At 45.5% G+C, this 13,568-nt stretch overlaps 1 protein-coding gene across 2 annotated transcripts; it reads right to left on the minus strand.

Moving 5' to 3' along the window:
- Positions 1 to 317: 317 nt before the first annotated feature.
- On the minus strand, positions 318 to 10,616 carry FAM78A (family with sequence similarity 78 member A). Of its 2 annotated transcripts, none has more exons than XM_073555943.1 (4): positions 10,151 to 10,616; positions 9,237 to 9,948; positions 6,666 to 7,148; positions 318 to 2,254 (listed from the first exon to the last, which is right to left on the minus strand). In XM_073555943.1, the coding sequence occupies exons 3-4, from the start codon at positions 7,091 to 7,093 to the stop codon at positions 1,726 to 1,728; spliced, it is 957 nt and encodes a 318-aa protein (XP_073412044.1). In that variant the 5' UTR covers positions 7,094 to 7,148; positions 9,237 to 9,948; positions 10,151 to 10,616; the 3' UTR covers positions 318 to 1,725. The 2 variants fall into 2 exon arrangements, with proteins under 2 accessions (XP_073412044.1, XP_073412043.1); XM_073555942.1 differs by having other exon boundaries at positions 9,237 to 9,491; positions 9,635 to 10,616.
- Positions 10,617 to 13,568: the final 2,952 nt, after the last annotated feature.

Below are 13,568 nucleotides of genomic sequence, written 5' to 3' on the forward strand. Positions count from 1 at the left end.
GGGCCATCTCCCAACATACGATCCTAGAGGGGCCATCTCCCAACATTCGATCCCACAGGGGTTATCTCCCAACTTCTCCAAGTAATTTGGCTGATTTGATGTAGCGTGATCTGGGAAATATATAAAATAACCCAGTGAAAACTGCAGTGGTGGCTATAATGGATTGACTCCACTTTCCAGATACTGATATGACGGAGAATTAGAACTTTTATCATTTCTATAGAAAACATCTCCAGGATTATTTCTTCATGGGTGCCCGTTTTGTTTGGTGACATGCTACTAGCATGCTTCTAATGATTAGCAGGTTGGCTCCAGCATTTCTTGAGCAGTTTTTATTTGTACCATTATTTAGAATTTTTAAGGACAAAAAACAGCTGCATTGATTAAGGGACATGGAAGCAATGCCCTGCAAGGCTCACCACCCCCTACTATGAACTATATTACCCCTGAGTATCAGTAGAATTACAACAATGGTATGACTCATACCGTGGCCTCAATAAAGCCCACCTCATACCGCGGCCTCAATAAAGTTCACCTCATACCATGGCCTAAATAAAGCCCACCTCATACAGCGGCCTCAATATAGCCCTCTTCATACAGCGGCCTCAATAAAGCCCACCTCATACCGCGGCCTCAAAAAAGCTCACCTCATACTATGGCCTCAATAAAGTCCACCTCAAACATTGGCCTCAATAAAGTTCGCCTCAAACCTTGGCCTCAATAAAGCCCACCTCATACCGCGGCCTCAATAAAGCTCACCAAACCTCGGCCTCAGTAGATTCCACCTCATACTTCAGCTTCGAAAAAGCCCACCTCATACTATGGCTTCAATGAAGCTCACCCTAACTTCAGCCTCAATAGATCCCACATCAGCCTCAAAAGCCCACCTCATATTACGACTTCAATAAAGCCCACCATATACTACATAAAGTCTACCTTATATCTCGGCCTCAATAAAGACTACCTGATATTTCAGCCTGAACAAAGCCCACCAAATACCTCAGCCTCAATAAAGCCCCCTTATACTAGGCCTCATTAAAGCCCACAGCATAGTCTACATAAAGCCTATCTCATACCTCATCCTCAATAAAGCACAACTGATATCTCGGCCTCAACAAAATCTACCTCATATCTCGGACTCAATAAAGCCCACCTCATACCTCAGCTTCAATTAAGCCCACTTGACACTTTAGCTACACTATAGACTATTCCAATACCTGAGGTTCAGCCAAGTCCACCCCTAGTCCTCAGCTTCACTAAGATTTACTCTGAGTCCTCCACCTCTCAGGGGATAAAGTGATCTTTTGATGAGGATGCTTTGGCAAATTTTTAACAATTACAAGAACATTTGTGGAGTCAATAAAACTTCTTAAATAACACACAATCCAGAAAAACAAGAGTCTCCGGAGAATGTCTCCAACTTAACGCGTCATGGAAAATCAAGGACTGTACATCCAGCCTGACATAAAAAGGATCAGTGCGGCAGGCGAGCGGGCGGGCAGCATGATAAACGCTGGATGAGGGTCTGAAGAAATTGCCTTAAAACCTTTTTCAATGTCTAACCCATGTGTGGTGATGTCATCAAGTCCCAAACCAAGGTCCGTCAGCATAAAAAAATAACACAGTGATGCCCCAAGGTCTGAAAGAAACTACAGCAGGACCTCAGACGATGTTTTTGGTTGATTCGTATGTCTTTATTAGCAGCTATTTCCTGGTTTGCGAGGTTCACCGACGTTTGGGGGGTATGACAACCACGGCCGGTTTGTTTTTGGGTCTCCACATCAGCACCTGTGCGTCATTGGCATTCGGCTTTACAAGCGCGCTTGGTGGTATGGGCTCGTTTTTGTCAAGGACTTGAGGCTGTTCCTGTGCAAAAGGTTCCTGTAGTTTGGCTCGTTGACCTAACAATAAGGTCGGCTTGATCTCAATCTCCAGTTTCATCCTCCACTTGATGGTGTGCAAAATGACGAGGTCTCCGCTCACCATGTTGATGGCCACCAGCCAAGTGGTAAAACTTTGGTCCCTTTGGATGCCAGTCAACATAGGCACATTGGAATCACTGACAGGCACTGCCCACGTCACGCTCGGGTAGAAATTATCATTCATACTGACGGTAAACTTTGTGTCCCGCTTGGTTGGGCCAGTAACAGTGCAGGTCTCAGTAGTATTGCCGTACCAGGGATAGTTGACGCCGTCTGAGTCGCTGATGGCGGGGATTTTACCATTCAGGAGGTCCGGAAGTTCCCAACTAGACCTGAAGATGAGAACATAAATCAGAGCTGAACGTGTGAAGACATATTATATGCAGGGTCTTTAGGGGTTGTCCCATCTGGGACCTCTACGGTAACAATGTCCGATAGATTCGGGTCACACCACTTGCCTTGTTATCAGTAGACATGTGGCTGTGCATGAATGGCTCTCTCCATTCGCTTGTATGGGTATTCCAAAAATTGCCAGGCAATTATTGGTACCCCCAAACAAGTGAATATAGAGAGCGACAAATGCACAGGAACCTGTTCATTGCCTGGTGGGGCGCTCATCCATGAGACATTTTTGTATAAAAGTTTAAAGATGGGAATACGCCTTGAATAAATTCCATATTTTCACATATGACTTGTGAATCAAATATCTGCTTGCTGTCAGTGAATAGGCGCATTCTTGTTTACATCCCTAAGTGGAAGTTTTGTTACAGTTGCACCCTGTGTAGGCAATCCTCTGTCAGCTAAACACATCTGCAGCACAAATCTTTCCCCCACCCCTGTCCTGATCGTGTGATACAATGTCTGAAATCCAGCTATTCCACTCTGAGGAAAATCCAGGCTGGATGCAATTGTAACAAACCCTTACACACCTTAAGGCAAAAACAGTAGTGGAACTCTAGTGGAAGAGAAGTCATCTTTCTACTTCTTAATTTTGGAAAAAAAATAAAATACAAAAACAGGTCAATGGAAGCCAGTTACTCAAGTGGCCAAGAATCTGCAAAAAAAAAAAACCCCACCCAAGGTATGGTCTCAGCGGTGCTGGTAGATGTCAATTCCCAAGCTGCTGTCGATCGCTCTAACCATCCGCGCTAAATAGTCAGGTATCGGGATGGTAACGCCAGCCGAGTGAAATGTGCGCGGAGGCCAAATACTCCGCGGATCCCAATTAATAATCGTTGACCATGGAGGAGTCGAAATCCATTATCAGCTGCATCTCCCCGACAAGGGCTCAAGAGATAGCAATTATTTGTAAGACCAAATTTAATAGCATAAAATGAAATCTCCCAGCATCCCCTGGTGTGTTCCAACATGCTTCCTGACTGTTTCCAGTGGTAGCCATAAACAACTGGACAGAATAGGACTAACAGACAAGACTGAGAGATGGAAAGAAAAGAGTGGCAGGGGTCTGTAAGTGACCAGAATCCCAAACAACAGTTCTCCAATAGCCCCAATGGCTGTTACAGTATGAAGTGCAGCTCTGGGAAACAAACTGTAGCTCTGAGTAGAATACTGTGCAGATCTAATGACCAGGGCCGTGCACCAGATATTATTTCCTTGGAATGGTAGCGATCTTGTGCCAACGATGCGCGGATCGCTCTCACACGTGCGGTTTATCTGTCTGTGAACTTCCTGCTGTATCAAAGGCGGATGCTGTGCAGCGGAGGACATTGTATTCTGATCTTTTATTCTCGCCCCGGCCGGTTTTCCTGTTTTCAGTGGCATAGAGGACGCTTCCGCAGACAGGAGGGCCTTCCTCTGAGTGACTGGAGGAGATTACAACGGGACCTTTGAGCGGAGGGTCCGGGAGCTGCGGTGAACACATAGTAGAGGGCTTATCAATGTATTGTAAGAATAGGGTCAGTATGGACAGCCATGGGACATACAGGCACAGGAGAATAGGATGAACCTTGTCATGAGGCTGAACCACTGAGATATCCTGATGACATGTCCAATATCTAAGCCAGCTAAGATGGAGATATTGATGTGGATGGTGATCGGATGTCACGCATGACCCCATGGACTTGTCTTCGAAGTGCAGACTCAGACTTCTGGCCTGTAATTTCAAACTTAACTCAGTATAGAGGAAACATAGCTACATTTTATGGTTTTTGAAACGACTTAAAAAGCCTTGTATCAGAAGCACAAAGCATCACCTCCTTCATAACCCATGACACAGACAAAACATACCATAACTCATGGGTCCCCAACCTGTAGCTCGGGAGCCACATATGGCTCGCAGTCCTATGAATTGTGGCTCGCGACTGTCTGCCAGCTTGGTGAATTAGCTCCAGGTCTAAGAAACAGGTATGAAGAGTACATCTCACAATGGTGAATTTTGTGAATAGCCCTGCACAGAAGAGCAGATATGGATGCACATATACTGGTCTTAGGGGTTTAGAGATGTTTTAGGTATGGTACGCTGGAGGATGGTACTACCTGGTAGAGGAGGTGCTCAAAGCTGGATGTGACAGTGTGTTGGGAGTCCTTGATGGGATATTACTGAATGGGGTATTGTGGGAACCCCTGGATCTCAGTGTACTGCTTTGGAGTGATTTCTTTGGAAAAGCTTTGGTTATCATTATACCTGTAATGGGGGCATTGGTTGACACTACTTTCAAGGGGGTGGGAGCTGAATGTGCCTCGCGCCTCTCTCAGTGCTGAATGTGGCTTGCGACCCTCTGTCTAAGCTGAATGTGGCTCTCAAGGTCAGAAAGGTTGGGGACCACTGCCGTAACTGATGCGGGATGCAGATTACAATGTGACAAAAAAATCAATTTATCTCCAAGTCCTGGAAGTTCAAAAATAGCTATTGTGTGTACAATGGAAGGGAAGTGCAGGGGACCCCTGATATCTGGAATTATCACAGCAGGAAAGGAAGCCGCTCGCATGGAATTTCCACCAGGAAACCAGGTCTGCAGGAATCTAGTGCTATGGACTGACTCAAAGGCAAACCATGACCCTACACAAGTCAAAAAGTGCTGGGAGGACACAGGAGCCAAAGCGACAGCAACCACACAACTTTCTTCAGTGCTGCAGTGTGAATGACGCTGTGGAGTAATTGGAGTACAGACACAATAACAATGGGGTCACTAGGGTGACACCAGAACTGTCAGGGAACATGGGGTAACTACAAGGGTAAACACATTGATGCGAAAAATTGGGGTATGCATGGAGACAATGAGTTACAAGGATTTACATGTAATTCCTGAGATAAAAACTAAGGCTGTTCAGTGATAACTTATTGATTGGTAGGGATCGGCAGAATGGGGAACTTTTCTTGCATAGCCATAGAAAATGTGCACTGCCGCTCCATCCTAACAGGGATTGCTTGCTTTGACAATCAATGCAGGTACCAGCAATTAAACCCCCACCAATCAATAAGTTATGATAAGTGATAATTTATTTTCACTGGACAACCCCTTCAATTAATGAGATAACGATATGTTTATTGAGGAAATATTAGAAATATTAAGGTGCAAACAGAATACCAAATATACAGAACATGGAGTTGCTGGGGTGAGTGAGGTACCCATGGTGATGCCTTTTTTTTATTCTTCCCTGTCCTTCTCTATCTCATCTCACAAGGATGTGCCCTGCTCTCGCTCCAACACTTAGTGAAGAGATAAGTCATTTTGAATATTCTCATAGATAACGCTGGAAGCCATGAAATATTACACCAGGAGAAATTTAAGTATCATCAAAAACGCCGACTGTAGGAAGTTGGAAGATTAATATTTTACAATGCCTTGGAAGGTCAAGGAAAAAAAAAAGAAAATTCCCAGAAGCAGGCTGTATCAATGGAGGAGATAATGAGAATATGATCCAGAGGATTCAGTTCCACCACTCACTCACATACCGCAACTCCACATTCTGTTATTCTGTTCATATATCGACCAAGTATTTTACTGTGATCCTTCAATGTGAGTTATGTCCAGATGGTCTTGTCACTGGTTCCACTCTCCAGCAGCCGGTGGCACTGAGGGGGGTCTTGCTGGTAACAGATCTGATACTTTTTTGAAATTTGTCACATCCCTACCCCTTTAATTTAACAAAATTAAAGGGTGACTCCACTGAAAAAATAAACCACTTCCACCTCTTTGCCACCAATATACATCACGTTTTGGGCGGTTTTAATTTTGGATACTCTATGGATAGTCTCTGCAGGGTGTCTATCCACCACCTCCTGCCAAGACTGCAGTGTAAGCCAACAATTTACAGTCAGGAAGCCGTGGTAGGCAGCAGGGTTACTTCCTGAACAGGAGATCGTACTTGTAATCCGTTAATTCTACGCATTTAGGAAATTGAAGCTGACTTAGGTCAAGTAACACAGCTTTCCCAGATGCCTTAGTGACAATTTTGCATACGCATGCAGCTCCACCCATACTACCATTCAGGACTGTAAGAATGCTGTGCGACAACCTAACGGCAGCCATATTGGTAGTCAGCAAGCAGATATAAGTGATAACGCTTCCTTCTAATGTATTCCAATAACATTTCATTGGAAATTTGTCAGAATCCCTTTCCAGATAAGAAGTTATCCCCATAGTTAGAGGTGCGCTATTGAATCCGATGAGGTCATATGTTGTGAGTGACATGACCCCAGTGAATTCAATGATGCCAGATTATCGGAATTATACTGTAGGAAGCTGTCAAATAACAGGGGGGCCCCCAGTGCACACTTACATTCCCAGGTCTCCATAGTGGTTGTAGAACTCCATGTGGTTACAGGCCTGGATCCAGCCAACCCTCCACGAGTCTTTCCCAGAGATCGGAGGCACTAGTACTTGGGCGCTAGCTCGGAAATGCGGGGTCCGGTATCGGAGGACGACGCTGGAGGACTCATCGATGCTGGTTGGGGTGGAGTCAATGGAGGCTTTGATGTCCAGCACGGCGATGGACTCTCTGAAGACTTTGGGTTTGCAGCTTAAGCTATGGATACACCCCATAGTATTTAACACCAGGGCAATCTCAAGCAGGCTCAAGCAGTCCTGAGGGCGCCGACGCATGAAGACCTGCGCGTTTCGCCTGCCGGGTCCCTGCAGGGCGCGGCCAGGTGATACCTCGTCCCGATGGCTGTAGTTCAGATGGTAGATTTCTTTTGCTATATCCATAGAGATGGACTGACGAGCATCTCAGTGCTGAAGCCTATGGAGCAGTCCTGGGTACCTGCAGAGAAGAACATGGCATTAAAATCCACCTGACGTCACCACTCGATTCATTGACAGAAAACAGAGATGTTGAAATGCCAATTGGAGTAGGCTTCTTCTTTTCCTTAGACCTGTTAGCTGCTATCTCTGTGGTGCACACAGAGGCAGGGGCGGGTATTCCTGGGTGGGAGAACTGCCGAGGATTTCCACAGCCCGGATTGGCATCAAAGCGACATCAGCGTCAGGTAGTCCTGACATACACCGCGATCACACGGACTGAGAAATGAAAGAGCAGCCATCCCCAGGCTATAAACCATCACATCACAAGCAGCAGGCAGAGGACTGAGACGTTCCTGTATCATGAAAAAAACGTGAAAAAAGGTCCAATACAAAGAATTACAAATTTATAGCAATAATTTTATTCAAGTATATCAGGATTATGGAACAAAGGTGAAACAGGAGCCAATGATGACCATAGAAAGTACGTGGGCAAGAAAATAGGGCATACCAAAGGTACATGGACAAGGGAACGTGCATAATGTCTAAATATATAATACAACATTTGAATATTCCACATAATATTTGTTCCATAATCCTGATATACTTGAATAAAATTATTGTTATAAATTTGTAATTCTTTGTATTGGACCTTTTTTTCGTGGTTTTTTCATATATTTTATAAATGATTTGCGATTGTCCTGCTATGTCCACTTATATACCCATTTTGTTAACGTTATACATCTGTGTACTGATTTTACTAATATAAATGGGGTGTTTTTTCATGAAACTATTAAGGTTCCTGTATCATGGTAAAGTGACAGCGACCTGATTAATCAACTGATCTTAGACCAGTTTCTGGGAAAGCTGGGTGACTTTGGCAACCAACAAGTTCTTACACAGCTACCAAGTAAGTTGTCAGCCATCTATCCCAAAGTCCTGACAGTCTGCAACAGTATGGAAGTTGGTGATGCATACTGTGGACTTTCAGGAACTACCACCTAGGGTGTCACCCAACTTTCCTGCACCACTGATTATCTATCTGGTTATGCCACAATGTTGGAGCAGGCGAGGTATACTGCTACTGTTCAGGAGTCTTGAAAAGCTGGGAAAGACAGAGGAAATGTCAGCACCCGGTTTTCCCAGAGTCAGATACAACAGCAATTTACTTAGGAAATGTTGGCTGATTATTTAGTTATGCAGCAATGCAGGAGTGGGTGATGTGTACTGTGGACATTCTAGAGCCTAGGAAAGCTGGGTGACAACCTACTTGTCTGCCATTACAGCTCCCAAATTGGTTGTACTAAGCTTTCCTGCACCCCTGATTGTCTATCTAGTTACGCAGCAATGCTGAAGCGGGTGTAGCTGCCACATCTGTTGTAACCCAGCTTTCCTACGCTCCTGATTGTCTATCGAGGTTATGCAGCAATGCTGGAGTGCATGATGTACACTGCTGCTGTTTGTGAGCCTAGGAAAAGCTGGGTGACGATTACAGAAAAAGACAGCACCCAGTTTTCCAAAAATCTGATACAACATTCATTTCTTTGCAAAATCTTGGTCCCATATTCCATATAGTGCATGGTATTAACCTCTGAGTTACTGCACTTGCAGACCTGAATTAACCCCTTCCTGGTCCTGCTGTCTCTTAGCACCACTACATGCAGACCCGAATTAACCCCCTCCTGGTCCCGCTGTCTCTTAGCACCACTACATGCAGACCCGAATTAACCCCTTCCTGGTCCCGCTGTCTCTTAGCACCACTACATGCAGACCCGAATTAACCCCTCCCTGGTCCCGCTGTCACTTAGCACCACCACATGATGTGACAGCAGTGTGCATTAGTATGTGACCCCTTCTTTTGCTGCTGAGCTCACTGGGACTCCGCGGTACTGTGCAATCGTCTGCTGTAGCATAATGCACCAAGACAGAGGGAGCACACAGAGCTGATCAGCCAGGAGCTGCAATACTGAGGGGGGCAGTCACAAGGGGTTAATCTATGGGGGGGCACAGGAGGCTCTTGGCCCACACATGTGCTGCTGGATTGTAAGCAGAGACTGGAGGCTTCACCGCTGACCCCGCAGCCATAAATAAGAGATGGAATATTAAATACCTGTAGGACGGCAAGAGAACGCCTCCGGCTCCCGGGGGCTGCAGCTGTGGGCTGGGGGCTGCCACTTTCCCTGGAGCCTGGCATGCTCCCAGCTGCAGTCAGCAGGCTCCTGTGGTCACCGCAGGGTACAGCAGGAATTCCCGGCTTTGCCAGGCAGGGGTCATCAGGGATCCCCCCGCCATGCCTGCGCCTGTCGAGCGGTCAGGACGAGTGTGGCGCGGATGTGTCCTTGTCACCAGCTCTGATCTCCCCACCCTGCAACAAGCACAGGAAACTTTACCAGAAGCACCCCGCTCCTGGGGAGGAGAGAAGTCACAGGGAGCAGGCAGCCCCCACTATGCAGTGATGGGGGCTCCTCTCTAGGCTGGGACAAGGGTGCACAAGTCTGCGGCAGTCACCTTCCAGGGTCCAGATATAGCTGTCCTCTGCCTGCTGGGGAGAAACTGCAGTGCAGCAGGTCACCCATCAGCCTGCACAGCCAAGAGTGCAGGAGTAGTCATCATCCAACGTGTCAGACACAAGGGTCTGGAGTAGTCATCAGTCTCAGGTGCAGGAGGCTAGAGGAGTCATACTCCAAGGTATCATATGCAAGGACCTGAAGCAGTCATCATCCAGGAGTAGTCATCATAGAGGAGATCACTAGCAGGATGCTGGGGTAGTCATCATGCTCTGTCTCAGGTGCGAGAGGCTGCAGTGGTCATCATTTAGGGTCCTACACGCAGGAGGCGAGAGGAGTAGTCATTTAGAGTGTCAGCTAAAAGAGGTTTGAGTAGTCATCATCCAAGGTTTCATATGCAAGAAACTGAGCAGTCATCATCCAGGAGTAGTCATCATGCAGGGTCTCACAGGATGCTGGAGTAGTCATCATGCAGGGTCTCACAGGATGCTGGAGTAGTCATCATGCAGGGTCTTACTTGTAGGATGCTGGAGTAGTCATCATGCAGGGTCTCAGGATGCTGGAGTAGTCATCATCCATGGTCTTGTAGGATGCTGGAGTAGTCATCATCCAGGGTCTCCTCTGTAGGAGGGCAGGAGCAGTCATCATCCAGATGCTGAAGTAGTACTAGTCAGAAGTTAGACTCCAGGAGCCCTCTGTGCTGCCCTCCTCATCCTCTCCTGGAGGGACTCTGCAGTGCAGTTTACCACTTCACCCATCAGAATTAGGCAACCATAGCTGGAGTGGCACAATCACAGCTTCTCCTCCTCCAGAAGCAATCTGCTCATACATAACTCTCATCATGTAGGTCCCCTCCTCCTGCTGGGAGATGCTCTGCTGTGCAGCATATTGCCCATGTCTGTGCTCTGCACAGAGGAGCAGGCCCAGTGCAGGTGAAAGTTTGTAGTCCTCCTCCTGGTGTCAACCCCCATCATCCACACTGCTGATTGTCATTGCTGCCCCCTTTGTTTTGTTGCTGCACTAATTCCCTGTACAGCTGCTGGATGATGCATGACATGAGCAGTGTGGGGGGATCTGGGTAATGTAGTTTTCTGTCTGGCCTCACGCACTTGTCATCTGTCTCCAGTGCTTTCAGGTCTGTGTAGGAAAACGTGGTCACATTCTGTAACGTGCTCTGTTCATTCAGGTGATGGATTGTCACCCAGCTTTTCCTGTCCCCTGAATGGCAAATCTGCTTAGTTATAGGCCTTGTTCACACGTTCAGTGTTTGTTCAGTATTTTACATCAGTATCTGTAAGCCAAAACCAAGAGTGGGTGATAAATCCAGAAGTGGTGACGCGTTTCTTTCCTCTGATTGTTCCACTCCTGGTTTTGGCTTACAAATACTGAGGTAAAATACTGAATGTGTGAACGTGGCCAGTGATATATGCCTCTTACCCAAGTCTGAAGGCCGGATAAGTCGGGGGGCTACAATTAGGAGCTATAATGCAGTTTATATGAGCTGTAACTCGGCTTTTCCACAACCCTGAATGGTAAACATGTCTTGTTGTGCAGTTGTTCTCACCCCAATCTATACCCTAGATAAGCCTGAAGGGTCAATTAGGAGCCAGAATGGGGCTGTAGCTGTTATCACCCAGCTTTTCCTGACTCCAGAAAGCCAAACTATCCATATACATCCTCTTCCATAGTTGGAGCTTATAAAACCCCTGGAAAAAAAATATGGAATCACCGGCCTTGGAGGATGTTCATTCAGTTGTTTAACTTTTGTAGAAAAAGTAGATCACAGACATGGCACAAAACTAAAGTCATTTCAAATGGCAACTTTCTGGCTTTAGATCAAGAACAAAAAATGTGGTAGTCAGTAATGGTTACTTTTTTAACCAAGCATAGGGGAAAAATTATGGAATCACTCAATTCTGAGGGAAATAATTATGGAATCATGAAAAACAAACAAACAAAAAACACTCCAACACATCACTAGTATTTTGTTGCACCACCTCTGGCTCTTATAACAGCTTGCAGTCTCTGAGGCATGGACATAATGAGTGTCACACAGTACTCTTCATCAATCTGGCTCCAACTTTCTCTGATTGCTGTTGCCAGATCAGCTTTGCAGGCTGGAGCCTTGTCATGGACCATTTTCTTCAACTTCCACCAAAGATTTTCAATTGGATTGAGATCCAGACTATTTGCAGGCCATGACATTGACCTTATGTGTCTTTTTTCAAGGAATGTTTTCACAGTTTTTGCTCTATGGCAGGATGCATTATCATCTAGAAAAATGATTTCATCATCCCCAAACATCCTTTCAATTGATGGGATAAAAAAAGTGCCCATAATATCAACATAAACTTGTGCATTTATTGAAGATGTAATGACAGCCATCTCCCCAGTGCCTTTACCTGACATTCAGCTCCATATCATCAATGACTGTGGACATTTGCATGTTCTCTTCAGGCAGTCATCTTTATAAATTTCATTGGAACGGCACCAAACATAAGTTCCAGCATCATCACCTTGCCCAATGCAGATTCGCGATTCATCACGGAATATGACTTTCATCCAGTCATCCACAGTCCACGATGGCTTTTCCTTAGCCCATTGTAACCTTGTTTTTTTCTGTTTAGGTGTTAATGATGGCTTTTGTTTAGCTTTTCTGTATGTACACTGTGTGCAGAATTATTAGGCAAATGAGTATTTTGATCACATCATCCTTTTTATACATGTTCTACTGCAAGCTGTAAAGGCTTGAAAGCCAACAGCCAATTATGTAAATCAGGTGATTTGCATCTCTGTAATGAGGAGGGGTGTGGTCTAATGACATCAAAACCCTATATAAGGTATGCTTAATTATTTGGCAACTTCCTTTCCTTTGGCAAAATGGGTCTGAAGAAAGATTTGACGAACTCTGAAAAGTCAAAAATTGTGAGATGTCTTGCAGAGGGATGCAGCAGTCTTGAAATTGCCAAACTTTTGAAGTGTGATCACCGAACAATCAAGCGTTTCATGGCAAATAACCAACAGGGTCGCAAGAGCGTGTTGATAAAAAAAGACGCAAAATAACTGCCCATGAATTTAGGAAAATCAAGCGTCAAGCTGCTAAGATGCCATTTGCCACCAGTTTTGCCATATTTCAGAGCTGCAGTGTTACTGGAGTATCAAAAAGCACAAGGTGTGCCATACTCAGGGACATGGCCAAGGTAAGGAAGGCTGGAAAATGACCACTTTTGAACAAGAAACATAAGATAAAATGTCAAGACTCGGCCAAGAAATATCTTAAGACTGATTTTTCTAAGGTTTTATGGACTGATGAAATGAGAGTGACTCTTGATGGGCCAGATAGATGGGCCCAAGGCTGGATCAGTAAAGGGCAGAGAGCTTCACTCTGACTCAGATGCCAGCAAGGTGGAGGTGGGGTACTGGTATGGGCTGGTATCATAAAAGATGAACTTGTGGGACCTTTTCGGGTTGAGGATGGAGTGAAGCTCAACTCCCAGACCTACTGCCAGTTTCTGGAAGACACCTTCATCAAGCAGTGGTACAGGAAGAAGTCGGTATCGTTCAAGAAAAACATGATTTTCATGCTGGACAATGCTCCATCACATGCATCCAAATACTCCACAGCGTGGCTGGCCAGTAAAGGTCTAAAAGAAGAAAAAATAATGACATGGCCCCCTTGTTCACCTGATCTGAACCCCATAGAGAACCTGTGGTCCCTCATAAAATGTGAGATCTACAAGGAGAGAAAACAGTACACCTCTCGGTACAGTGTCTGGGAGGCTGTGGTGGCAATGTTGATCGTAAACAGATCAAGCAACTGACAGAATCTATGGATAGAAGGCTTTTGAGTGTCATTGTAAAGAAAGGAGGCTATATTGGTCACTGATTTTTTTTGTTTTGTTTTTGAATGTCAGAAATGTTTATTTCTAAATTTT

Source organism: Dendrobates tinctorius, unplaced genomic scaffold, assembly GCF_039654945.1.
Source record: "Dendrobates tinctorius isolate UK_male_01 unplaced genomic scaffold, ASM3965494v1 ptg000231l, whole genome shotgun sequence".
Classification (NCBI taxonomy): Eukaryota; Metazoa; Chordata; class Amphibia; order Anura; family Dendrobatidae; genus Dendrobates; species Dendrobates tinctorius.

Bases quoted from the DNA above. Each gene is read 5' to 3' on its own strand.
- FAM78A (XM_073555943.1), bottom strand. From the start codon at position 7,093: ATGGATATAGCAAAAGAAATCTACCATCTGAACTACAGCCATCGGGAC. The intron at 2,255-6,665 runs GTAAGTGTGCAC...TCTCATCTTCAG, and splicing joins CACTATGGAGACCTGGGAAT to GTCTAGTTGGGAACTTCCGG.